This window comes from Lipophrys pholis, assembly GCF_963383615.2.
Source record: "Lipophrys pholis genome assembly, chromosome: 16".
In the NCBI taxonomy this organism is placed as follows: domain Eukaryota; kingdom Metazoa; phylum Chordata; class Actinopteri; order Blenniiformes; family Blenniidae; genus Lipophrys; species Lipophrys pholis.
The window spans coordinates 23389017-23415796 of record NC_137634.1 but is presented as its reverse complement, the minus strand read 5'-3'; the positions used below and the strand labels follow the sequence as shown (position 1 = coordinate 23415796).

Genomic DNA, 26780 nt, shown 5'->3' with positions numbered 1-26780 from the left:
CAGCGGCCTTTAATGGTGCTTTTCCACTTGCTCCTTCTCAGCCTTACTCGCCTTGCCTCTATTCGACTCAGCCTTGTTCGTTCTCCATTAAAATGTGGCACCACCACGGCGTGGGCGGAGTCATCGGACCTTCGCCGTCCTCCAGCGTCCGTAAAAACCCGACCAAACTCCGTAGCTGTCCTGGTGGAAGCCGCTCAACCACATTTCCATTAAAGTTTAAAGTATCGCTTGTTTGTCTTAGTTTAACATCAGCTGCTGCTAACGGCTGGTGGTAGAAGTCACCATTTAACAGGGGCACCAGGGAAACCGAAACACCGGACAGTGAAGCACATTTTGTAATGTTATTGATAAACAAATAAAAATATATACAATCTGATTTATCATTTGAGCGGATATCCAATGCACCTTCACTCCGCTTCGTATCGGGGGTGATTACTTGTACAGGATGGGGAAAGGCTCCGATGACCCCACCCCCGCCGTGGTCGTACTATATTGTAATGGAGAACGATGGAGGCTGAGTGGAGTAGAGGCGAGGCGAGTAAGGCTGAGCAGGAGCTCCTGGACAATACAATAATAGCTTTTCAGCCATTTCCTGACCTGACAACCTGGCCCCTCTTCACGGGTTTCACTCGCCTGTAAGTCATCCAACATTAGTGATAAAAGAATAAATACTTTTCTGTTTTCGCTTTTGCTGAGGACTCCTGCCATTTTGGAAAACTGCCAGTAGAAATCACGCGGGATACCCGCTGGAAAAACTCCGAAACAGTCCTCTCCTCTCTGTTTGCAGGAATCTTTTCTGGTACCGGGGAGAGTACTGGACTACTCAGGATTTTCTTGTCCTGTCCGGTCCGATAGAATCCGCTCTGTTTGTGTCTTTACTCTGACCATGCGTACACGTACCCGGGGTTTTAGAAAAAACTGACATTTCCACCTCTACGTTTACAAAAATACTCTTCGTTACCACGGACCCGCATGTGCACCTGGTTCAGAGCTGCTATGAGCAGTCGAACCTGTAGGGGGCAGTGTAACGAGAAGCATGAAGCCACGATAGCCAATCAGAATCCTGGAAAAAAACACGACATCAGGAATCGTGATGTAAATATCCGCCTCCGCCCTTCAGATGCAAACGGAGACATGAAGGTTTTCTAAATCTCCACTGCAGCCGGAGTTTTCAGGAATCATCGTTTGTGGAGACTCGTACTTGTTTATGTGTAAATTCAAGGCCCAAACGTAGAGAAATACCAGTTTTTTTAAAACCCCGGGTACCTGGGAACGTGGCTTTAGTGTTTGATTGTCGTCACCTGGTGGCTTTGGAATATAATGGACTTTTTTGTGTGTTCATGTCGCCGGTCCGTCTGCGACTCGGCACCTCTGCCCTCCCGTGTTTCAGTTTCACTCCCCTTGAACTTCATCTTTGGATCTTTGATTTCCTCTTTTGAAATAAAATGTCTTATTTTCCCACAAATGTTCAGCATTATGAGACCTCATCCCCCGAGCTAAACGAGACCGTCTCTGTTCCTCTTTATTCATCTCTCTCCCTCTCTCTCTGTCTGTCTGTCTGTCTCTCTCTCTCTCAGTGTATGTGTCTTCATGCTGCAGTTTCTTTGGTGGTCTCTTCCTGCTCTGAATCGTCTCAGAGCTGTGGTGACTCGTGTTTCAGGTTGGTCAACGTCAGTCTGCCGTTGACTTTCCGTCATGAAGGTTTCTCTGCTGCTCGTTCTCCTCACAGGTAAAGAAAAACTAAATCTTGATCTGGAACTTCACATTGGACTCGATCTCAGGACATTTTCTCTTGGGGACTTCTGTCTTTGCAGTTGTTTTGTTTTTTATTCAAATTTGTAGAGTTTTCTGGACGGTGATTGGTGATTGTTGGTGAAGTGGAATTGAGACCTGGTACGAGTCTTGTGTCTTTATTTCTTGAGACACGAGTCGCTCTTTAATGTCTTTGCGGGACACTTGACCGTATTATGACTCTGCCCGTCCTCTCGCTTCATTTTGACTTTCTAATCGAACTCATTCTATTTGTGTTTTCATTAAAAGTTTAAATGAAGACTTGTCGTGATCGTGGCTCCAACATGCTACCCTGAACAGGATCTAAGCGTTATGGAAGATGATGGTCTCTTCGTCTTGAACCTTTTCCTGAGCTTAATAACTGAATATCTTTCATAGTTGATTTCAATGGAAACAGAACTGTTCTTCTGACTGGTCCTGACTTGTCCTTTTGAACTTCTCTCTGACTCTTTAAATGACTGTAAACTTGTTTTGGACGTCTCTTGACTTGAGAACCGGCTTTATTTTAACTCGCTGTCTGAAAAATTGTTGATGTTTTTTTTTTTGCTCTTTTTGCTGTTTTAATGTCAATCGAATATTTTGCTTCACGATTTGACTTGTCGTCTCTTTTGCTCGAGAGTCTTCTCCCGGTCTGTCTTCATGTTTGACTTTCTTTCATTTTGACTCACGACACTTCTTGATTTTGGATCTGTCCTGACTCATCACTTCTTTTCTGACTCAATTTGAGATCTCAGTCGACATCAGAGCCTCTTTAAACACAAATTTAGTTTCTTCTTCTTTTTTTTCGGTCTGGTGAATATTTGGCTCTGGTTTGTTTTGATGTCGACTGTCTTTCATGGTTGTTATCATGATTCAACTCGTTCTACTTTTAGAAGGGTTGGTTTTGGTTTTGGACTCTTGTGACGCTCTGACCTCCGATCTCCTTGTTTCTTTGTGTTTTCAGTCTCTGGATGCAGCAGTACGGGCGTTGTAGGTGAAACAGGTCAGAACATCACTCTGACCTGTAAATATAATATTAAACATTACAAACCTCTGCCGGTCTGCTGGAATCGAGGAGAAATCCCGTCTCGGGGCTGCGACAACATCCTCGTCTCCACAGATGGAGTCAGAGTGAACGAAGAGACCCGCTTCTCCAGCAGGTATCGGCTGCTTGGACAGCTGAACCAAGGGGACGTTTCTCTGACCATACTGAACGTCACGGAGGACGACGCTGGACGATACGGCTGCAGAGTGGAAATACCCGGCTGGTTCAACGATGACAAACATCACTATGATCTGTCTGTTGGTGAGAAATCACTTTGAAACCCAACAAGTCTGTTTGTGACTCCAAATCGGTCGGTAAAACAGTTTATCCACCAAGTGTTGGTCTGAGTGTTGGTTCTCTGATTCCCTGTCTCACCCCGTCATTTTGTAAAAAGTGTATTGGAAAAAATATGTATATTTATCATTCAAACAGAGACTGTTAGTCAGGACTTAGTTAATGTTTCGGGCCCGTCCACACGACAACGCCGCTCCATGTAAGCGCGTCGTTTTCGGCCGGTCATTTTAGGAGGCTGAAAACCGTTTGTATTGGAAACGGGTTCCAGAGTGGAGAAATTTGAAAACGCCGCTTTGACGTGTGGACGGACAAGACGCATGTTTGATGAAAACGATGATGTCATCGGCCCTCCTCTCGACCTGACAACCCCGCGCCCCTCTCCACAACGTCACTTAGCAACAACAATGGCGGACGACCTGCTCCGCATCGAGCTGCAGAAGCTACTGATGGCCAGATGTTAGATTTGTCGATTTCTCCTTTCTTTTCATGCTTGTGTGTCTTCTTTTCCGTTTTCAGTACATTTATGTGGCAGAGTTACAGCGCCACCTATCAGCCTGGCATATGCACTACATCGATTTGAGTCATTTTCATGGTGTCTCGTGGACTCAGATGTTTCCTATTTGGACCGGAAGCTTTTAAAAACAACCGCGAGAAAAAAAAATATTTTTGCTCGTGTGGACAGGACCTGGATTTATTTAGATTTTAAGTCGGTAAAATGGTTAAATTAAATATATGGTCAGAGCTTTTTGTCCTTGTTTTTTCTTTACATGACTCCAGTTCTTCATTATTACTTTGTGTTTTGGATGTACTGAGAAGCTCGTCTTTCGAAGGCCTGACACACGGCTGAGTCTTCTCTGTGGGAAAATAATAATGTGTAATACAGTTTAGCTTTGCTCGAATTAGTATGAGTCGGCTAACACGCTAACACTAAGCTATGCTAACTCATTTTCATAGCCAAACAGCTAACCATTGTTTTGACGTAAAAAACTGTTCTGAACTAAATGAATCTCTTATTTACGAGACTTAGACAGCTAACAGGCGCTACGCTAGCACAGCGCATGCTATCTGTCGGTTAGCATGCGCTTTAGCTTTTTGTTTATTTCCCGTCATCGGGGAGATGCTGGTTCTTCCAATGAGCTGCTCTGAACTGTGCTGACAGCAGAGTCTGAATGACTGTAACATGTCGGTAATGCTGCTTTTCAGTTCCACAACAGAACCCATCACCATCATCATCATCATCATCACCATCATCATCATTATCATCATCATCATCATCATGGGCTCCAGCAGCCAATGAGACTGCAGGTACGATTTAGAAATCAGGATGTGTATAATTTGCAGAACCCTGAGAAGAACTTTAATTTGCTCTAATCTGCTCTGACTGTCATCTCACTCTGAAACAAATTTAATTGTTGATTAAATCTGAAATATCATGTTTAACCCTCAGTTTGTGACAAAATTCCAGTTGTGGTTCAATCCTTCCTGCTTGTGGTGTCTGTAGAACAGCTGTGAACACCTCAGATGTGTCATTAATGTGTTAATGATGAACTAAACTTCCAACATTTACTTTTAAACGATTACATTTGATGTGTTCAGAACATATTTCAGAACTAGAGGGCAGACGGAATCGATCCGGGCTCTGACCTCAAAGAACGAAAATAAAGTGACCCAAAGAGAGTTTGAGTTCAAACTGAGAAATTCAACTTTTTACTTTATAGTCAATTGTATTGAACAGAAACCTAACATGGTGGCCTGTTTATTAAATTGTTGGATGAGTCAGAGGCGTTCTCACAGAGGTTTTCCGGAGCAACTTCAGCAAAGATCTAAATTCAGAGGCTTCACTTCCTCCGTTGGCTCCATGGTGACGTTACGCCGCTGAGACAGCCGAGTTAACAACGTCTGCTTTCGTTTCCTCGTCCTGCAGGTCACATGACCCCCACAGAAATGCCTGTGACCAGCGTGCAGGTGAGACGTCCCGTTTCCTGTTGCTTGATTCAGTTATTTCTCAATCTTCATGTTGAGTTCTTAGTTTGTTTGCCTTTGTTTTTTAATTACATGTCACAAAGCAGGACTTTTATGAAATCCAGTGTCTGGAATTCTAGAATTCCAGAATTTGTCATTTTTGTTTTAATCGTCTGCATCCGTCTGCTGTGTTTGTGGTGTCCGCAGGAGGACGGGGGGCTCACGGTGGTCCTGGTGAGCGCCCTCTTAGGGTTGGTGTTCCTGGTCACAGCAGGAGGACTTTTCGTCATCGGTGAGTTGAACCAGACTCCCACCAAGTGTTCACGGGCCACGAGATGCTGGAGATTCAACCTCACAGTTGTTTAACAAAATTAAACTCATAAAATGGAGGGTTGGTGATTCCCGTCCTTTCTGGTCTTTGGCCTCATTGTGGCAGAGGGGCTTGTGTGTCCAGTGACCTCCAGAGCGACGCCGTCAGAAGCGTCTGCTCCTGTTAGGAGGGTCCAAGGTGAACAGGTCTGGAGTGAAGGCCCAGACAAACATGTCCACCTCTGACCCACCAATACAGAACACAATCAATCATGTAAGACATGGGTCACCAGGACCCCCCACCCCCCACCCCGGAGCCAGGCTTAGGGTTGGTGATCACCGGTGGGGCCCTGCTGGATCGGGTAGACCACTTGTTCCGGTCGGGTACCGCCCGAACAAGCCACATGAGAGGACTGCGTGGGCCCACCAAGTCCAACATAGAGGAACAGTCCATGGCGTCGGTGGCCTCTGCAAGTGAAACGGACTCTTGTTGCCTCATTGAGAGGGAGGATCCAGAGCTGGAGCAGGAGACTTTGAGGGGTACCGGCTAGGCTATATTTGGGCGCACCTCCACGCGCAATATTAGCCCCGACTCGCTAGAAGAGAGAGTCGCCTTCCCTGTGGCTTAAGGTGGCAGGGAGGAGAAATCTCACTGTTACTGCTACTTAAACACCAAACAGCAGCGCAGAGCGTTCAGTCCTCCAGGAGTCAGGAGGGTCTGGAAAAGCGCATCAATGACAGAATTATTATTTATCATGATATTTCAGAAAATACTGACAACAGGAAAGTGATAAGTTCAGAGAATATTTTCAGGGTTTCTTTCTACTTGTGTTTCTGCAGGGAGACGATGGCGACAACTCAACAAACTGTGAGTGACTTGTTATTTCGTCTCTGTCGGAATGTTTTAGCAAGTAAAAGTAGCTGTGATTTGAACGTCCTGTCAACAAACCAATGGCGCAGATTTGTTTTCCCTTCAGAACGACACCAATATATACAAAATGTTATATTTGTCAGGGGAAAAAATGTGGACGTGCCCAAAATTTAACAATGGAAAAAAAAACACTAAATGACGTATAAAAGATATATTAGTAAAGAAATTTTATTTTAAAAAATTGGTGCTTGAAATTGTTTAATTACAAATAAAGAATTAAACCAGAACATTTCTTAAGAAAAATCTTACAATATTTCTGTTTGAATAAAAACTGTTAAAATCTTGGATCGATAGAAAAAAAAAATCTTAAATGTCCACATTTATGAGAACAAACTTTGAGAAAGTTGAGTTTTCAGTCGGATTAAAGTTGGAATGTGGAAGATCTCTTATAATTTAGAACATTAGAATTAAAGAAAAAAATGAGAGACATTTTTTATTGTACTTAATTACTTTATGTTGATTTTTGAAAGAGTGCATGAATATGTTTTGATATTAAAGAGGCAACATGAGTCAAAATTAACCAGATACAAACTAAAATCTTTTCCTTCCTCTGAGTGGTCGTTACCACGAATCTCCATGACTCAGTGTTTTCAGTCGATACATCAGCAGTTTATTTTTGACGTTTCAGAATGAAACTCGGAGACGAGCTGAACATAAACCACAGGGGTGTGATGTGAAGACCTCGTGGTGACTTCACCGTGCCGCAGAGCGCACACTTCCAGGAAACCAGGGTTTTTTCTTCCTGGACGGTTTTTTAACGGCGGCAGAAACCTCGACGGTTTTGCTCACGCTACTGAAAATGTCACCGATTAAAGGTCACAAAACCGCCTCAAAGATTCGTCCTCCAGATTCTGGTGTCTCTGCTAGAACGATGAGAAACATATTATTTTACAGCTTTAATGTTACAAGACCTTAAAGAAAAGCTTTTATTTTAGCGAGTGGGGATTTTGTGTTTGAAACATAAAAAAAAAGAAGTTAAGATTCTGAGATTAAAATTCAGAGAAACAATCTGGGATGTTTCCTCATATCAGACTTTTACTCAGTGAAAAAACAACATAATGCATTAAATGTAAAAAGCCACAAATACTAGAAACAAAAATAAGATTTTTTTTCTAGCTTATCGTTAATAATTTTGTGTGATAATTAATAGGAGGAGGAATAGGGAAAGAAAGAAAGAAAGAAAGAAAGAAAGAAAGAAAGAAAGAAAGAAAGAAAGAAAGAAAGAAAGAAAGAAAGAAAGAATCTACTCCTTATACACGACAAAATTTCAAGCAAAATGCGTCATTTTTTTGCGTTTTTGTTTACATGACAACATTCTGAAACCGAGGTCCTGTTTCCATGGAAACAGCAGAAACCCTAAAAAAAAGATGTAGTTAGCATGTATGGCCATATGTGGGCGCTTGGGAGTCGTTCTCAGAAAGTTGTGTTTTCAGTAGCACCGTTGTCATGTAAACAGACCCTAAAAACCCACAGACGTAATGCGAGTCAACAGGCCCGATGACAAGACTTTGTTCTGGCCGCCTCCGCTGAGTTCTTCTTCTTCTTCTGTGGTGCAGACCTCAGCCGCGGGCGGTGGGCTCGGTGGGCTTCAGCTCCACTTCATCCTCGCTGCAGCTGCACAGCCGGAACTCCGCCGTGGACAACATCTACCAGATCAACGAGAGCGAGTACGACTACTGCCCCTGAGCTCCGAGGCTCCGCTCACTCACCGTCTCAGCTCACCTGTGACCTGGAAGTCCAACTGGGCCTGACGAGTCTCGGTGGAGCCCCCTGGTGGTGGATGTGAGTGGTCTGGAGGAGTCTCAGTGGAGCCCCCTGGTGGTCAACTTGGCACAAATAACTATTGAATTGGACTCGTGCTGCATTCAGGACCCATCTGAATCAGCATCTAGTGACTTGATTCCATTTTAAGATGCCCATTCATGAAATACCGGAGCTCACTTAATATATATAAATTTAAGTTACATGGAAAAACTTATTTTCTTTCTTTTCTTTATTTTTTCTTTCACTGTTTTTTTATTTTTTTTATTTATATACATAGCAGCAGCAGTAGCAGCAGCATGTTTTTAGCATCATACCAGGCTACATTCAAATATCTGCTAATTTATGTGTACAAATTGATCTGTTTTTTTGGATCTTTATTTCTAATTTAAGCTCCATTAGAATATCTGCGGAGTTTGATATCACTTTCAAGGAAAAACCAATTGACGTTGGTAAATTGACTTTTACTCATATTACTTTTATTTTATTATTTCTGTGTGTCAGTATGAGCCCACAGCAGACTCACTTCTATCTGCTCAGTTAAATTATTAGTTTTATGTTCAAACTTCACTTTGAAAATTTGACTGTCATAATGAGTTTTAAGGATGATGTGAAATATTTTCTGAATATTTGAGACAAAGCTGCCGCAGATTCCAATTTTCTTCTGTGTTTACATTATTTTGTGTTAAAAAATCAATGATGGGAGGCTTGTTTAAACTATTATATTTAATTTCACACTAAACACCCTGCAGATATTAATGAGCTTTCATATTTATCTGTATACTGAAAAATGATATGGTGATTTTTAACTGTCTGACTTCCGTCTGTGTCCATAAATTCAACTATTTTAATCAAAACAAATTCACTTATGATGTGTTTTAATGTAATTTGGGAGTTAATAAATCCAAGTGAAACACATTTAGAATATCTGTAAAATTAAATATAAATATTAAGAATCACATTTATGTATTTTCTGTAACGTGACAAACTGAACCAAACTCAATTTAATTTTCTGCTAATTTATTGTAGTTTTGTAAATTGTTGAATTTTAGTCAGATTCTCAAATCTGTGAACTTTTATCGGTTCAGTTTGATTCAAGTGTTTTCTTTCCGTGTGATTTTAGTCTGCGGCTGAATTCTCTGCTGATTTCACGTAATTTTCTCTGTAAATAAACACCGATGATGAATTCAGGTCTTTTCTCCTTCACTTTTCATTTTCACATTAATAACAAACATCATTAAGTTTTTCTTATTGATTGATTTACTTTATTTTATTTTATTATATTTAAAGTCGACTGATTTCAATCATTTAGAATATGAAGTTGGGGGCAATGACACACACACACACACACACACACACACACACACACACACACACACACACACACACACACACACACCATTTCAGAAACTTGGATTTTATTTGGTGGAAAATAACAGCAGCTCTCTCGATCTCTGCTGTAAAACATCTGGACACTGGTTTCTTTCCGCTCAGTGTATTTTCAGATGAAAAGCAGAAGACCGATCCACATCTGATTTCCTGGTGGTCCGTGAAGAAATGTTCTAAACTGGTGAAAAACAAAGAAGAAAAAAGTTTCACTTAACCCTGTTTTCACGTCAGAATTCTACGGAAGAGTTTTAGCGCCACTGAAGAAAAATAAAATTTGGAGGCTAAAAAAAAAAAAACCTTTGTGGCCCCAGAAAAAGTCGAAAATCAAAGTCACGGAGAGACGTCTATCCATCCCCCATCATCTGCCCGTAGATGTGAATCAACATTAAATCACTTAATTGTGACTATTTAGTGTTGCTTACTGCTTATGGACATGTGATTTTACACAGGATTTCCTTGATTAATAAGAACATTTAAATAAGCAGCCGAGGATCCGTGTCTTTGTCCTTCGTACTCGACGAACTTCCATGACGGAACCAGGCAGCAGGCTGCTCTGTCTCTTCTAGTCCTGATACTGATGATAACTGTTCCTCTACAGAACCAGGCAGCAGGCTGCTCTGTCTCTTCTAGTCCTGATACTGATGATAACTGTGTTCCTCTACAGAACCAGGCAGCAGGCTGCTCTGTCTCTTCTGGTCCTGATACTGATGATAACTGTGTTCCTCTACAGAACCAGGCAGCAGGCTGCTCTGTCTCTTCTGGTCCTGATACTGATGATAACTGTGTTCCTCTACAGAACCAGGCAGCAGGCTGCTCTGTCTCTTCTGGTCCTGATACTGATGATAACTGCACCGTGTTTATGAGCTACATTCTGTCCTGAAGCATCTTTTCATCACTTCATTAAACCGCCTGATGTGCATTAGGAAGCAGTCACAGAGCTGGGATGTGGATGGATGGACTTTTTTTTCCATCGTGAAAAAAAAAAATCTTGACTTTGATTTTCGACTTTTTCTGAAGTGCATGGAGTTTTTTTTTTGTTTGTAGCCTCCGAATTTATTTTTTTCTTCAGTGGCCCTAAAACTCTTCCGTAGAATTCTAATGAACTTTAAAATAATGTGAAATTAATTAAAAGAATTTGACTGAGGCATTTATTGCAGGAATTGAATGACATAGCGACGATCACTGAGCGGCTGTTAGCCGCTTCATGCTAACACATTAGCCTCGTGGTATTTCCTCCAACAAATATTTTCAACGTGTGTTTATTTGGATTTATTTTACAAATAGAGGCCAGGAAGAAAAACAAATCAACAATAACTGCCGGGGGATTCCATGACGGTAAAGACGAGCCTTCCAACCGAACTCGTTTATCAGGTTGATCAGAAACTTCACCTGCTGGAAACCGACCAATCAGATCAGACCAAGGCTCACACAGGTAAGACAGCGCCTGCTTCGCTCCTCTGCCCTTTTCTGTCATTTTGTCACGTATTTACAGGAACTAAAATCTGTATTCGGTTTAATATGTAGTTTATTTCAATTACACCAGGGTTGACTGGTTGACTGGTTAACTGGTTGACTGGTTAACTGGTTGGTTTGGCTGGTTGGCTGGTTGGCTGGTTGGCTGGTTGACTGGTTGGTTGGTTGGTTGGTTGGTTGGTTGGTTGGTTGGTTGGTTGGTTGGCTGGCTGGTTGACTGGTTGGCTGGTTGGCTGGTTGGCTGGTTGACTGGTTGGTTGGTTGGTTGGTTGGTTGGCTGGTTGGTTGACTGGTTGGCTGGTTGGTTGGTTCGTTGACTGGTTGTTTGCTCGATTGCTCCGTAAAGATTTGACATCTTTTCCTCACCAGACTCCATTCAAATATCTACTCATTTAAACTGATTTGTCATTTTTCATGTATTTCCTAACAGCTCATCTTGAGCTTTTATCTGTTAACTTGACATTAATTTATACTTTTTGGAAAAATTTATTCCAACTCCAGGGTCCAGTGAGATACCTGACACTTTAACATTCTGGAATAATATTGGTGAATTGATAGAAATTGTTGATTGTCTGAGAAGAAGCTGTGCCAGACTCCATTCAATTTTCACCCTGTTTAAGGTTTGTTTGTTTTTTTAAGTTGGTGCTGATTTGTGTCATTTTTGCTTATGTCAGCCGTCCATATATTTGTGCTTACTATCTGATATACATGCACACCAGTTGATGGATCATTAGGTTATTTGAGGCATAACGTTGCTGTATTTCTTGACTAATGTTGATTGTTGTTAATAATCCACTCCAATCTGCGTGCAATTTTCTGCGATTTTTTTTATTAGCATTTTTAAAATTCCATTCTTAAATCAGCAAATTTAACATTTATTCAAATACTAGAAACTTCATGTAACTTTGAGAATTTGTTACTCAAATGTAATTTATGTATTTTCAGACATTTTTTCATATTTCCATAAGCTAAACATACAAATATTCTATAGAATTCTGTCATAATGTACGAGGAATGTGTCAGTGGCATAAGTATGTATGTCTATATTGTTCTCTATAGCTGTTAATGATCCAGACCAGACTCTATTGTTACGGTCAGACTTTTAAAGTTCACGACTCTGCCCAGGTCCTATGATCCTGAACTTGGTTGTCTCAAAAAGTCTCCAGCCAGCGAGACACGTTGGACCATTTCTAAGGCAAAGAGAGCAAAGTGGAATGTTCAGCGCTGGTCCCTGGAGACGAGTCGTACAAAGAGGAAGACGCCCCCTCTGGGCGCCAGACCGTCGATTTCAAACGGTTTTCTTCGAGGTGTCGGCCGCAACCACAACAATCGGCTGGGCTTTACGCAATTGGTCCATTTGGGGAATTGACGTCTTGTTGCCAGTCAGAAAAGACGTCCCATCAATTCGCGTGGGAAAATACTCTGTGGAGGATCGTAGTTTTTCTGGAGTATCTGTGGCCTTGACTGTATCATACCGTTTCAGCAGTTTCAGCAGGTTTAATAATGAATAATTATTAGTATAACATTATGGTCATTAGCATTAAAAGTGTGATATTCTTCACCAGTAATAAAATGTTTTAGCATCTTCAGTCATTGTAGAGTCATTTCAGCTGCTCAATAGACTCCACTCCACCACACTTTAAGTATTTTCTCATTTGAAGAATCATTTCGATTCTGGATTCTGATTGGCCGGGTGTAGGATGAGCTGGACGGTGTCGACGCAGCCGCAGGCCGCACTTGTCTCCTACGATGACGGTGAATGGATGTCCGGGATCTACGACTGCTGCCAGGACAAGAGACAGTGTACAGTAAACACACACACACATAAATAAACAAATAACAACACAGTGGCGTTGTGGTGTTCACGTTTTTGTTGTTTTGTTGCTGTTGTGTTTCTACAGGCTGCTTCGCCTGCTGCTGTTGTCCTTGCTTCGCCTGTCGGACCACTAAAGTGTTCGGTGAGTGTCTCTGTCTCCCCCTGCTGGACATCTGCAGCTGCTTCCATCCTGCCACCATGTCCGTGAGGCTGTCGGTGCGACGCCGCTACGGCATCAGAGTAAGGACGAGAAACCACATGGCTTTCCTCGAAAAAACCCAGTTGTAGTATTCCAGTACCCAAATATTTTCCAGAAGCTTTTAATGCTAACACCTTCGATAAACCCTTGATGTGCTTCACCCTGTTTGGTGAAGCACAAATATCTTTAAAAAAATAATAATAAAATTAAATTAAAAAAAATATATATATATATATTTTTTTTATATATATATATTGCAATGAAAAAATGGTAAACGTCAGGGGACTTTATGTTATTATAATGATAGTATTAGGTTTGTTTAGGATGATATTTTTCTGCTATAAGCAGCTTTTTGTTCAGATTATTATGTGCGACGACCTTGAGCATCTCAAAAGACGCTTATTGAAAAAATGGATGCTGTTTTTAATGCTGTTTTTTTTTTATTGACATTATTCATTGGATGGTTGATGGACAACAATGGCCATGTATGAACTGAGAACCCTCTCGTGCTGCGCTCAGGGCCCTCTGTGCCACCTTTACACTTGCCCGGTGTTTTCCGAAAATGGATATTTCCCCTCTACATTGACAAAAGAAATCTTCATTGACGCAGACCCTCATATACACCTGGTTCAGAGCTACTATGAGCAGCCAAACCTGTAGGGGGCAGTGTAACGAGAAGCATGAAGCCATGGCAGCCAATCAGAATCCTGGAAAAATGAGTAAACGTGGCCTAAGTTCCCTCCTGTGTTTGTTTGTGCGGTAGTTTCTTTAACCCTCCTCTCGTGTTGCGTCCAGGGCTCTCTGTGCAGAGACTGTGTGTCCTCCACCTGCTGCGCGTCCTGCGTCTGGTGTCAGATAGCCAGAGAGATGAAGATGAGGGAACTTCCCACCGTGCTGGGAGACATCATCAGCCGCTGAAGACATCGTCACTGTCCCATAAATTCTGTTTATATTCTGTATTTATTCATCAAGTGTTTGTTATAGACTTTTCTCCTCGTCGGTTAGATGTTTATTTATCTCTGTTTACATCCGCATTGAGTTTGCACATATAATACTGTTAAAATCATTATGATATTTAATGAAGTGTTTGTTTCTCTGTTGGTTCTCTTCCATTCACATGCACACACAAAGGAAAACAATTGCATTTCCAAATCTCATTTTTCTCCAAAGAGGTGAAACTTTCTTTTAGCTTTATGATGAATAAAGTAACATGCATATTATTTTTTGTTTGTTTGCGTTAGGCCTATTCTTCAGTTCACTGTGTTGTTTTAAAGTGCTCTATAAATAAAGCTGAGTTGAGTTGAGTTTACAAATCAGGAAAATCAAAAACAGTATCTCCAAACATCAGAATATTTCATAAGACTTTATTTTTACATGTTTGTTTGTATTCTGTGCTGCAGCCCAGTACCTGCAATTCACACACTCATAATTAAAAAAGCAAAATACATTTCCTGCAATCTTGAGTTCAAAATCAGAATTCAAAATTAACTTTTTTTTTTCTTTTCCGGCACGTTTCTTAGAATTTAAAAATGTATGTCACATTTAGGGTTGAAATGTATTTATTTTCAATTCCGTTTCTTTTTCTGAGAGTTATCAATATTTTTCATTCAATTTTTCCCCTCATTTGAATTCTGAAAATAAAGTCAACATCTCAACATCAATATCTTTTTGTTGTTGTTCTTGAAATTCGGTTTCTTTTTCTTTCAATATCTTTTCCCCCTTGTAATTCAGAATTATTTTTAAATATTTCTTTTTTTGTTGCAATTTTGTGCTTAAAAAAAACGTTTTTGCTTTTTTTTTTTTCAAATGTATGAGTTGTTTTTTTTTCTTAGATTGCTGAGAATGTTTTACTCGTGTGAGCTGCTCGTGGTGAACAGTGAGTTGCTGCAGTTTCCTCTTTGGCCGCGCTGTCTGCTCCTGCAGTTCCACTCCGGGCCGAAGAGGGCGCTCTCTCTCGTCGTCTGTTGCAGTTTTCCTCGAACAACAACCCGCAGAAGAAGAAATCTAAACACGTGTCCCCCACACTGAGGACCGGCTGAAGTTTAGATCTTAAAAAGCGTCGGAGCGTCGTCGTTTCGCGTTTAGTTTTTGTCCCCGCGGTGCTGTTGAGTAATGACGAAGGTGAGGAAGGAGAAGGGGGACGCGGAGGAGGCGCCCGAGACGCCGGGAGGCTCCGAGAAAACCTACCAGGAGCTGATCGCCAACCTGAACTGCATCGCTCAGCCGCTGGCCTCCAAGAAGCTCAGCAAGAGGCTCTACAAGTGCGTCAAAAAGGGTGAGATCCGACTCAAAACGGCACCAGACCTCAACAAGAAGCCCTGTGAACGACTCCAGAACAAAAAGTATTCAGCGAGAAGCTCCACAAGTCCGTCAAAAAGGGAGAGATATGATAGGAAATGTCTCCAAAATGCAATGACTGTGCATCACAAGTGATTAAAATTGACGTTCACGATAAGGGAAGATGCCAGAGTCCATTCTGAAATCCTATACTTACTTATTGTATCAATATCCCGGTGTAAACATCCAGTACGTTAATGTAGACATTGTTCATCTTGACTATCTTTGACTTTATATGAACCATTTTCCAGGAGTATCGCCTTAAACTGATTTTTTTAAGGCGCACAAGAAGTCAGGGGTGTCAAAGGTCCTGGAGGTCGCAGCCCTGCATGTTTTCCATGTCTGCTTCAACGCAGCTGATCGCAGTGAGCAGCTCGTTACCTGGCTTCCTGTTGAACTCAGTGATGAACCATCATGAGACACGAGACATAGAAAACATGCAGGGCTGCGGCCCCCTGCAATGAGTAGCTCATTCTTATTAAAATATCATTTAGAGGAGATTTTTTTTCACCTTTTTTTGATAGATGTCAACAATGTCAATTTCTTTAAAAGAACTATCACCAAAATATCAAAGAAGAATATATTCAGATGACTGAATACAAAACTGAATTTTAAAGACTCGACTGAGGACTTCCTGTGATAACCCCGATGAAAACAATCTATGACGTCAAGTAAGTCTTTAGGCTGATCTGTTAATATCATTAAAATGTTTGTTTTTTCCCTCGTCTCTTAGTGAAGTTGATTTGAGGATGACAGGTTTTAACTGTTTGAGTAGATGACCAGAATCCATTTAAAAATTCTGGTTGTTTAGATGATATAAGACAGAAAATGATGTTTTTCAGCTCCCTGGAATCTTCATTTAGTCCAAGTGTTCAGTTTGTAATTTAACTTTTGCAACTATTTTCAGAAATCCACTAATTTAAAGATCTACTGTTAAGATCCCGACATTAACTTTTATATTGGACATTAAATTAAAAACTGCTCCTCTCATAAGATTCTACTTTATAGTAAATCTTTGTCTTTATTGAAATGTTCAGTTTCGGGGTTTTGAGACATTTCTAATGAGACACAGCACAAAAACCCAAATCCAGTCAGAATGATGAGTTATCTGTGGTTGGGACATTTCAAACATTACTTTAGAATCAGACTACTGAACTCAGTTCAGACAAAGTTGACCACCTTCTGCTTACTCACTGATTGAACCGTCTGTACAGGACTTGTGACGTAGTCTTGATTTTTCTGCTTCCAGCCGCCAAACTGAAGAACATCCGGCGAGGCGTGAAGGAGGTCCAGAAGTTTATCAACAAAGGAGAAAAGGGGTGAGGCGTTTGTAGTCCTGTAGCTGTCGGCCATCATCTACTTCATTTGTTTCTTTAATTTCACACATACATCAGTGACTGTGACTCGTGCATGGATATGTGAATACCCAAAAAAGCTTTGAGCCATCGTCCATGTTTGTCGTTCTATAGCCGCCTGCTGTCCCCCCATGTCCATCGTCCTGGTGCTGCTCTGTCCTCTCTCTTGAATCGCCATAGCAACCAGATCTTGTGTTGCTCAATGACCCTAACGGCTGCATTCAAACTGTTTTAATGTTCCCTTTGTTTGTGTTTTGTTTGTTCTCGTGTGCTTTGGGACTGCAGCCTCGTGGTGTTGGCGGGCGACACGCTGCCCATTGACGTCTACTGTCACCTGCCGGTCATGTGCGAGGACAGAAACCTGCCGTACGCCTACATCCCGTCCAAAGTGGTGAGTCGGCATTTCACACTCATGGGTCTTCAACATTTGCTATTAAAACTGCAAACTGTATTCATAATTTACTGTTTTATTGCTAAATGCTAAAATTGGATTTCTAATGTTTGTTATTGTGGCGGTGCATAAGATTTAAAACTGAATAGAAACGGTCATATGTGGGACAAAGTTGGTTCTTAGCCTGTGTTTTTAGTAATTATCATACGTATGTTATTTATGCGTCAATACTTTTGCTGATTTTGTTAATTTTTCTAGTAAATTTTAGCCTGAACTATCTGAGGCTTTTCTTTCTTTTCCTCTGTAATTGTTTTCCTGACGTGTTTTTGTCTTCCGGTTGTCTGAAATCAGGATTTGGGCTCGTCGGCGGGTTCCAAGAGGCCGACCTGCGTCATCCTCATCAAGCCTCACCAGGAGTACCAGGAGGCGTACGACGAGTGCGCGGAGGAGATGAGCAGCCTGCCCAAACCACTTTAACACGGCAGCCAATCAGGAGGCAGGAGGATTTCTGTTCTTCTGTTTGAGTGAAATATTCCTTGCGAGCTTTAGAAGTTTTTGTGGTTTAAATTTTGATTTTGTATAAAAACTGATGTTTGTTTTTTAATTAAAAAATGTGAACCAACTGGATGTGTCCTGTCTTGTTTTTAGATTAATTCCACTTAGACTAGATTATTGAGTTATATGAACTGGACAATTATTGGTATGAGCTGTAGTAGTATAATATTTGTTTACATCCGAGCATAATATGTCCCCAACAAGTGATGGATGCTTAAACACTAGCCTGGAAATTAGTCTTGTATTTCAGTCATAAATACATTTATAAAAAAAAGACAGTTTCCCATTAAAATACAAAAAGTGGTCAAAGTATAAACAGCACTTCTCTTGTTCCACATTTTGATTGTGACATCCTCGTTCCAAAGTTGATCAAATTCATCAACACGCATCTAATCTATCGTTCTAAACTGGTAAATACTCCACATATGAAAAAAAAAACATAAACACTGTCTGTAGTTACTGATAACTACAGATATGTGTTTGCCATAATTTTACATAGTATTAGAAAACTTTTCTTTTCTTTTTTTTTTTTCCAATTATCATGCGTGTACTCTACTTGTGGTGTCCCACAGGGTTTAGAACTGGAACCCAAACTGTTTATTCTTTACAGATAATGACATATGGAAGCGGTTGTTGACTGGGACAATTACGCAAGGAAGCTTCAGATTGTTCTTATCCCATGCCTGGCCAGTAGGGGGCATTACTGCTTCTCTTATCCGTGCTGCAGTGAGTCTCCATGAGGATTTTAATCCTCCAGAAGCTTCAGGAAAGGCTTCAAACATCGTCGTTCTTCCCAGTAGCTACAAATACTCAGACTGGGAACTGTTTAAAAAAACAAACTTGTTTAATGAAGTAAAAGTACAACCACATTTCCTAAAATATTGGAAATAGACTTACAAATCTGGTAATCTAGCATTTTATTCCCAATTAAAACATATCAGATAATTTTGGGAGCTACGGCATGCTACCTAATTAAGTGACTCCTGTTTCACTTCTGAAAGTGAAAAAGTTTAAATGGTCACCTTTAATTTTTTTTATTGGCATTTTGAGGAAATGTGCTAAAAACGGGATTTCAGTTATGGCCTGTTTGGCCTCTGGCCCTCGGAGGTGTGGGCTCGCCGCTGTGGCTCTTCAGAGCAGCTGCAGTGAAAGTTTCTTCTGCTTGTAAATCTTCCTCCTCGCCCGTTCGGCAGGCGAGCTCAGACTCGCCCTCCCGATCGCTCGACTCAATGATGTTTATAAACTCCTGTCATCTCCGACCCCGAGGCAACAGAAACTTTCCACTGCTGAGAGCCGCAGACCGAGAGCAAGGCAGAGAAGAAGCAAGGCAGAGAAGAAGCAAGGCCGAGATGAAGCAAAGCGAACATGAACAGAATCTGCAGGTCCAGCCGTCCTCCAGGTCTCAGGGTGACGGACGAGACGCTTTGTTTATTGAGATTTCTTAAGGAAATTGATTAAAATGTGGGACCAACTTTCCCGTTGGTGACCTTGAGTCGTTTTCCTAAAAAGTTTTTCAAAGGCTTCCAGAATAGGGATGCACCAATACCGGTATCGGGTCCAATAATGCAAAGTATACTCATTACGGATATTACACGGCGAGTACAAAGTGACGTCATCAACCTCGCAAGAACACAGTGGAACACAAGCGATGGTTTGGAGAGTCGTTGATAATGAGGATGACAGACATAAGCCAAAATATCAAGAGGAGCCAAAAGATAGTTCGTACGATACCAGCAACTTAATCGCCAGAGACATTTCCAGCATGTCCAGATGTCGCTCATTAGCTAAAATGCTCAGTTGATCCAGGAGCGCCAAGCCGTGCTACATGCTAAATGCTACAAGCTAAAGAGTTTTGGGGCTCACACACCTGCGACCTTATAGGCGATTAAAGTACGACAGACGCACTCGTTAACAGCGAGCTGGACCACGTAGTCCTTAGATATGCAGACTACAGTAGCATAGCGCAGTGCATAGCGCTACGCACTGCGCTATGCTGCTGTTGGCTATAAGGCTGTTGGCGGTTCACATAGCGTCGACGCAGAGGCTTAGCGGGGGTGCTTCAGGGCAACGCTTAACCTTCGCGCATCATTTGAGTATGGAATATAGGCGTAATGGCATTTAATAAGTACGCGTATCAGCAAGTAGCTAAAGTTTAGCACTGGCACATGTACTTGTTCTTTAAAAAAGTGCTATCAGTGCATTTTTTATGGTCTTTTCTTGCTCTTTAGAAGAATTCAACGACAGCTGGAGTTCTATAAGTATTCTGTTGGATTTTTAATTGTTTCTTAGGTGTTTCAAGGAGTCACGGAACTATTTGTTTGGTTTGAAGCGCCAACAGAAACGGCTCTCTCCTCCAGATCAGCGGTTCCAAAGGTACTTGAAGGACATGAGGCGATACCGGGTGCTACTGAATAGTTTCAGGTGTTTTTCGGACCTTCGGGGGTCCTCGGGGTCACAGAACTCCACCAAGCAGCTTCAGCCGACTCGTTCACGAGATTCATTGGTCTCTGAGGGTTCAGCGCCTGAGACCTTGATGGAGACACCGAAGGGCTTCATGAGATTTTAAAAGAACTTCTTGCAGTAAATTTGGATTCTTCTGACGGGTCAATGAAGGACTACAAGAGTTCTTCGGGAAACGTATGTCGTACTGTTTGTTTGTTTTTTTTCTTTAACCATCAGGACAGATTCTTGAAGAGTTGTTTGGATTACTAACCAGGTTTGGACTGTTCCAGGAGTTACCTCGACCACAATCTGGGATTGAGGGGTGAAAGATTTCTGGGTCTTTCTAAAACTTATCAAACGTTTTAAGATGCCCTGTCGATGTGTGAAAGACTGAGGACGGTTCGGTGTTTTTCCGCTGTAGTTCTGTTGATGTTTGATGATTCATCTACAATATTTGCATTGCACCTTCACAAGTGTGAGAATATGTCGACGTTGATGGCTCCATTTCTGACTTGTGATGAGATTATTTATGGAGCCGGCTGCAGACGTCTTATCTATCCCTGCGGTCGGGGCGACTTACTTTCCGGAGTTTGTCTCATGTTTGTCACCTGTGAGAAGTCGAGTCACGACACGACTCAGACAGACGGGTAGAGGTGAGCCGGCGGTCGGATCGTCATGCTGGTACCCTGACAGCTCTAATGAAGCAGACCCCTATGCCTCCAGCGCGTCCGTTACAGCGACACCACATCGGATCCAGTTTAACCCCCAACGATCGGCAGGCCTCACCTGGACGCTCGTCTGCTCACACTCGCCTGTCTGCAGTCAGAGGAACCTTCAGAACCCGTGACTCAGAACGTTCAACTAGAATATATATCACCACAGGAGCACAAAACGTCTATGAGGACTTTCAGTTAAAGAGCCAAGAAACCCAGCCAAGCATCTACGGACCAAAAATAAAATCTATATTTGTTTTCAGGCGACGCCCACTGCTCTTTGTAAATGTTACTTTAGAGAAGTCACTTGTTCCAACCAGCTGTGGGAAGTCATTTATATCTTATAGCTTATGTCTTTTTATTTGTCTCCATTGTTTGTTTGTTTTTTCTAATTCTATAGGTTACCAGTTTATATAGAACCAGTGTGCCAGGATCTCATTTATGTATGTATGTTTAGTGTGTGTGTGTGTGTGTGTGTGTGTGTGTGTGTGTGTGTGTGTGTGTGTGTGTGTGTGTGTGTGTGTGTGTGTGTGTGTGTGTGTGTGTGTGTGTGTGTGTGTGTGTGTGCCTAAGTGTGCCATGTGTTTACACTCCACACACACATCACAGGCCCACTCTCAAAGCCTTCAGGATCTGATAGTTTTCATCAGACTGTTATTGACACAACAGGAGGAAGAGGAGGAGGGGGGAGGAAGAGGAGGAGGAGGAGGAGGAGGAGAAGTGTGTGGCCTCTGTTTACCGCCACACGCCTCCTGATAGGCATCATTTGCATCTCAGATTGCTGGAAAGTGAAAACTGACTGATCTCACCATGTCTGTATACTCTCTCTCTCTCTCTCTCTCTCTCTCTCTCTCTCTCTCTCACACACACACACACACACACACACACACACACACACACACACACACACACACACACACACACACACACACACACACACAGCAGATCCACAAACCACAGCTCCTCTCTCTGCTTGAAATATTTCAGCCAACCCTCTGAAATTAATGTACGTTTCACAATTTCACCATATATTTCACTTATTTTTGTCATTTGTTGCGACACAACGTTTCCCAGAACTTTCCCAGAAGTCAGACACGATGAGTTTGAACCCAACATTTCAGCTCCCGTTTTCAAGTGAAAAGGTTTCGTAGCGTTCTGGGTGTCCGTTTGCGAGGCAACGGTGTTCGGAGACACTAAAAACGCACCTTTGAAAGCGCTCTTACTCCACCATCATGGAATTGGGGGAGATGCAACTTTTCTGTAACGCCGCTACTGCCCTTGTGCACATGTCCACACGAGGAGAAGGACAGTGACAACGATGACGACCTAAACGCAGAACAACAACTTTCTGAAACATAGAAAAATCGATGCGTTTTCACTTGAATCATGGCGTGAACGAGGCCTTAACCTGCAATGAATGGATGTGGAACGAAATATGGAAGAGAGACCATGAATAGAGTCTAAAACAGGTTGTTGGTGTTACGTCCAGATCCTATGATGTCCTGCAGTGAACAGGAGTTTAGAGAAATGGAAACTGTTCTGTGGGTGTTTATATTACCACGAGCTGTTTGAGCCACCAAGTTCATATGAAGCCACAAAACATGTTTAACTTTTAAAATAAGAAATCCTAATAAATCTTTACTCGTTTTTTTTTTGTTTAAGATTTTAGATATTTCAGTGGATTGAGGCATTTAGCTATTTTAATCATCTTTGGCATGTTAAACTACTTATTTTGTTCTTTTTATTCCTGGTGTAAGTTAGTTTAGCCACTTTTCATTTCATAGCAACTTCACAGCGTCTCTTTTAGTCGTTTTGAGCATTTTTAGTATTTTCATATAAGCTGTTAAAACGACTTTGAAGCTTTTAGACATTTTTAGAAGTTTTTTCTTTTCCGTTTTCTCAAGCTTTTGGCTGCTTTATTTATTTTTTGAAAATATAAATGAAAAAAAATCAAGCATTTCTCCCCCTTTAAATAATTCCTTACATTTTACTTTTTGTTCATTCATCATGATTTCTCTACATCTTCAGGGAGTCACTACAGGTTGTTGACCAAGCCCACTCTGACTTCAGTAACCACAAGACACTAAAGTAATTATTCACTGGCAGGTTATTGATTAAAGTATCAAAGTTACAGTGTAATGAAGTATTTATCATTTATTGACTCGTTTATCATTATGGATTATTCATTACATTTTTAAAACACAATGGGACAATATGTTTGTTTTTTCACGAGTATTTTGATCAAATTGGTTCAGCATTAAACAAAACGCTCAATTCCTTTTCAACTGTTGTTTTATTCCAAAGTTTCAACTCATATTTACACATTAATAAAATCAGCTTATTCCAGAACATTTGATAACATAAATAAGAATATTCTCTCTCTCTCTCTCTCTCTTTCTCTCTCTCCATCACACACACACACACACACACACACACACACACACACACACACACACACACACACACACACACACACACACACACACACACACACATCTCAGTGTGAACACAGAACCAACACGTCCAGGGGCTCAGCCTCACAGACGCCCCCCCACAGTGGAGTCTGGTCCTGGGCCTGCAGACGCTGCAGCTGCTTCTCCTGGAGCTCCAACCGAGGCTCCAAGTACAGGGAGGGGGAGTCGGGCGGGGGGCCAGCCAGACCTGGGGGGGAGGCGGGGTGAAGGGGGGTCAGCTGAGTGGACCAGGAGAGATGTGGCGGAGGAGAGGAGCTGCTGTGGTCCCACTGTGGCACTACGGCGCCGGGCGAGTACGACAAGCTGTGTCCTTGAGGAGGAGCAGGGGGGCAGGCGCTGTCTGGTACCTGCAGACACAGCGAGGAGGAGTCGGGCCGAGGAGGAGCAGGGGGGAGGAAGAAGGATTCCTGAAGGTGACTCAGAATGCTGCACAGGTCGGAGGTGATCGCAGGCAGCTCGTCATCACTGCTGCTGCTGCTGCTGCTGCTGCTGCTGCTGCTGCTGCTAATGCTGCTGCTGCTGCTAATGCTGCTGCTGCTGCTAATGCTGCTGCTGCTGCTGCAGTGCATGCTGGGAAGTTTGGGACTGGGCTCTGATGATGATGAAGATGGCGAAGGGGAGGAAGAAGAGGAGGGCTCTCTGTCGGGGGTCAAGGCGTCAGACTTCCTTTTCCTCCTCCGGCGAAAGTTTCCGTTGTCAAACTCTTTGTCGCAGTTTGGATCCAAAGTCCAGTAACACCCTTTACCTGCAGGAGGGAAAACACACAATCAGTCATCTGCTGGGAACTTCAATACGCTGCTCATCTAATCCACTGCTCCTCTGTGACCTCCACCAACTGACAGAACCAGCGGTAGAGCTCACGTGCGGCGGTCTCACCTGGGTCACCCTCGTCCCGTTGAACTTTCCTGAAGCACGTGTTGAGCGACAGGTTGTGTCGGACGGAGTTCTGCCAGCTGGCTTTGCTGCGGCTGTAGAAGGGGAAGTTGTCGGAGACGTAGCGGTAGATCTGACTGAGCGTCAGCCGCTGGCCGGGCGCGCTCTGGATCGCCATGGCGATCAGTGCCGAGTATGAGTAGGGCGGGCGCATCACGTTCAGGAAGTCGTCGGACGGGGACCAGGAGCCACTGGAGAGGTTGTAGAGGTGGGGGAGGAGACCTCCGAACATCGGCAGGAGTCCTGGAAAGAGTCCTGACGGAGAACCTGAAGAGAGTCTTAAAGGGGGCTCTTGAAGGTTCCCTGGAGGGAGTCCTTGAGGGAGTTCTTGATGAAATCCTGGAAAGTATCCTGATGGGAATACTTCAGGACGTTCTGAGAGGGGTCCATGAGGGACGCCAGAAGAGAAACCTGGAAGGAGGCCTGAACGGGGTTCCGAGGAGGGTTCTCGAGGGTTTCCTGAAGGGAACCCTACGAGTCCTCCCGTGGCGCCAAACGGAAGCCCCTGGTCAGTACTGCTGTTCCAGGAGAAGGACTGGCTGTGGCGGCTCGTTGAGCCCCAGGGATTCTCAGGAGGCTCCGGGTCGCCGTAGAGGCTGAAGTCCGATGGATCGAGGCCCAGAGACGAACCATCCTGCTGGGGGAGGAGGTGGGGAGGCAACAGGGGCTGCAGAGTCTGCTGCTCCATGTCTGTGTGCTGTGCTCCTCACCTGAGACACACTTAAAGCCCCCGCCGCCCCGCCTCCCGGCCCCTCCGATTGGCCGGCGCTGGTTTGCCCCGATTTGAATAAGAACAGGTTGGGTGGAGGGCCCGGGGCGTCTCGGAGCTCATGCAGACGAATGTCAACACGTCTCCTGACAAATGGCTGATTGAGCCTCTTTTTACAGTTTCAGACGTTACGGGAGTCGCTTCAAGTCGCTGATTCACAGAGCAAACCAAACAAACTGTAACTGCCTGCCAGTCTTCAATCACAGCTGCTCCTTCAGACACAAACTCACGTCCGAGTTTCTTCCAACAGCTTTTATCCGGAGCACGTTGGATCTCCACCTCCACCTGTTTCACTGTGACGTCTCACTGGTTTTCATCAGCCAGTCCTACGGAGAATCGTCTCTCTCGGGACTTTCAGGAGAACCAACATTATGTTCAGTTCTGGAAGTGGAAGCAGCTGGATTGAGATCTACACATGAAGCCGATTCACCAGATAAGGTTTTCTCATCGGGTTCATTTAACTCTTTAACTTCCTGCTCCGCTGCTGAGTAGAGAAAGTCAAGACAACATAATTAAAAACTAAACCTGATTAAACCAGTTGGAATGTTCCTTAGTTTTGCTTTTTGGGCGTTTTATTGTTATTCGTCTCAGAAAAAATTAAATAGCAAAACACGATGTTTTATTTAGGATTTCTAAAGATGAATTTTCTCAAGACTATTTTTTTCTTCCAGGAGACAGTTAAACATGAAATAATGTCTTATTGGATAACGTCCAGATTATAGAGCATCTTCCTCCCACTTGCTAATGATGATATTTTGAAATCAATCCTCATACTTTGTTGGAATTCTAATTTATGTTAGAATGTGGGACAAGACTGATTGCACCCTGAACACATTACTAAGACTTCCTCAATGAGACTAAAGTAATACAAGTCGTGTTTTTGTAGTAACTAGTTACTTTCCATGAGGAGTAAGTGGAATGTAAGGTGCAGACAGGATCAAACAGACATGTTGTCTCAGAGCTTCAGGGCATAAATTCATGAGTCTGTTGTCGCCTTTAAAGTGGAAACGGTGTTTGAATGAGCTGAGCTGAGGAAGATGATGATGAGCTGAGGGTCAGTAAAGGCATCATGATGAGCTGAGGGACGTTAATGTCCTCTGATTGTTGGCGAGTGTGAAAATAAACAGAGTGACAGCTGCTGTTTGAGGCGTCGCTCGCTCCCCCTTTGTTCTCCTCACCTCCATAAACACAATGACAGTCAGCCAGTCTGCAGCCCCTGCATCAGCACCACCAGCCTCCATCCACCAGCCTCCATCCATCAGGCCCTATTAACCAGCCTCCATCCACCAGCCTCCATCCATCAGGCCGCATTAATAACGAGCCTCCATCCACCAGCATCCATCCACCAGGCCCTATTAACCAGCCTCCATCCACCAGCATCCATCCACCAGGCCCTATTAACCAGCCTCCATCCACCAGCCTCCATCCATCAGGCCGCATTAATAACGAGCCTCCCTCCACCAGCCTCCATCCATCACCCTCCATCCATCAGACCCTATTAATAACCAACCTCCATCCACCAGCCTCCATCCATCACCCTCCATCCATCAGGCCCCATTAATAACCAGCCTCCATCTATAGCCTCCATCCACCAGCATCAATCTATCAACCTCCATCCATCAGCCTACATTCACAAGCATCCATCCATCAGCCTCTATCCACTAGGTCCATCCATCAGCCTTCATCCACTAGCCTCCATCTGTCAGCCTCCATCCATCAGGCCCCATTAATAACCAGCCTCCATCTATAGCCTCCATCCACCAGCATCAATCCATCAGCCTCCATCCATCAGCCTCCATCCACCAGCATCCATCCATCAGCCTCCATCCGTCAGCCTCTATCCACTAGGTCCATCCATCAGC

At 43.0% G+C, this 26780-nt stretch overlaps 4 protein-coding genes across 8 annotated transcripts; 3 read left to right on the top strand and 1 right to left on the bottom strand.

Annotated features, from left to right (window-relative positions):
• Positions 1-1575: 1575 nt before the first annotated feature.
• On the top strand, positions 1576-9261 carry LOC308121412 (hepatitis A virus cellular receptor 1 homolog). Of its 2 annotated transcripts, none has more exons than XM_080482635.1 (7): positions 1576-1729; positions 2735-3076; positions 4313-4414; positions 5034-5074; positions 5279-5363; positions 6221-6248; positions 7868-9261. In XM_080482635.1, the coding sequence occupies exons 1-7, from the start codon at positions 1696-1698 to the stop codon at positions 7995-7997; spliced, it is 762 nt and encodes a 253-aa protein (XP_080338761.1). In that variant the 5' UTR covers positions 1576-1695; the 3' UTR covers positions 7998-9261. The 2 variants fall into 2 exon arrangements, with proteins under 2 accessions (XP_080338761.1, XP_080338762.1); XM_080482636.1 differs by lacking the exon at positions 7868-9261 and adding an exon at positions 6940-7475.
• Positions 9262-10862: 1601 nt separating this feature from the next.
• Positions 10863-14609, top strand: LOC308122103 (cornifelin homolog B-like). 4 transcript variants are annotated; one of them, XM_080483744.1, is made up of 4 exons: positions 10863-10893; positions 12596-12737; positions 12836-12990; positions 13745-14609. In XM_080483744.1, exons 2-4 carry the CDS (start codon positions 12635-12637, stop codon positions 13865-13867), a joined length of 381 nt encoding a protein of 126 aa, XP_080339870.1. In that variant the 5' UTR covers positions 10863-10893; positions 12596-12634; the 3' UTR covers positions 13868-14609. The 4 variants fall into 4 exon arrangements, with proteins under 4 accessions (XP_080339870.1, XP_080339872.1, XP_080339873.1 ...); XM_080483746.1 differs by having other exon boundaries at positions 10867-10893; positions 12060-12737; XM_080483747.1 differs by having other exon boundaries at positions 10871-10893; positions 12887-12990; positions 13745-14608.
• Positions 14610-14914: 305 nt separating this feature from the next.
• nhp2 (NHP2 ribonucleoprotein homolog (yeast)) lies at positions 14915-17648 on the top strand. The gene is made up of 4 exons (XM_080483743.1): positions 14915-15224; positions 16536-16605; positions 16927-17032; positions 17384-17648. The coding sequence occupies exons 1-4, from the start codon at positions 15062-15064 to the stop codon at positions 17507-17509; spliced, it is 465 nt and encodes a 154-aa protein (XP_080339869.1). The 5' UTR covers positions 14915-15061; the 3' UTR covers positions 17510-17648.
• Positions 17649-23024: 5376 nt separating this feature from the next.
• LOC308121509 (uncharacterized protein) lies at positions 23025-24839 on the bottom strand. The gene is made up of 2 exons (XM_080482771.1): positions 24093-24839; positions 23025-23961 (listed from the first exon to the last, which is right to left on the bottom strand). Exons 1-2 carry the CDS (start codon positions 24835-24837, stop codon positions 23240-23242), a joined length of 1467 nt encoding a protein of 488 aa, XP_080338897.1. The 5' UTR covers positions 24838-24839; the 3' UTR covers positions 23025-23239.
• Between the last annotated feature and the right edge of the window lie 1941 nt (positions 24840-26780).

Coding starts and splice junctions, on each gene's coding strand:
- LOC308121412 (XM_080482635.1), top strand. CDS start 1,696: ATGAAGGTTTCTCTGCTGCTCGTTCTCCTCACAG. Junction 5,075..5,278: donor TGCCTGTGACCAGCGTGCAG/GTGAGACGTCCC, acceptor TGGTGTCCGCAG/GAGGACGGGGGGCTCACGGT. Junction 6,249..7,867: donor TGGCGACAACTCAACAAACT/GTGAGTGACTTG, acceptor TCTGTGGTGCAG/ACCTCAGCCGCGGGCGGTGG.
- LOC308122103 (XM_080483744.1), top strand. CDS start 12,635: ATGAGCTGGACGGTGTCGACGCAGCCGCAGGCCGCACTTGTCTCCTAC. Junction 12,738..12,835: donor CTGCCAGGACAAGAGACAGT/GTACAGTAAACA, acceptor GTGTTTCTACAG/GCTGCTTCGCCTGCTGCTGT. Junction 12,991..13,744: donor GACGCCGCTACGGCATCAGA/GTAAGGACGAGA, acceptor TGTTGCGTCCAG/GGCTCTCTGTGCAGAGACTG.
- LOC308121509 (XM_080482771.1), bottom strand. CDS start 24,837: ATGGAGCAGCAGACTCTGCAGCCCCTGTTGCCTCCCCACCTCCTCCCC. Junction 23,962..24,092: donor ACGGGACGAGGGTGACCCAG/GTGAGACCGCCG, acceptor TCCCTCCTGCAG/GTAAAGGGTGTTACTGGACT.
- nhp2 (XM_080483743.1), top strand. CDS start 15,062: ATGACGAAGGTGAGGAAGGAGAAGGGGGACGCGGAGGAGGCGCCCGAG. Junction 15,225..16,535: donor CTACAAGTGCGTCAAAAAGG/GTGAGATCCGAC, acceptor TTCTGCTTCCAG/CCGCCAAACTGAAGAACATC. Junction 17,033..17,383: donor CCTACATCCCGTCCAAAGTG/GTGAGTCGGCAT, acceptor GTCTGAAATCAG/GATTTGGGCTCGTCGGCGGG.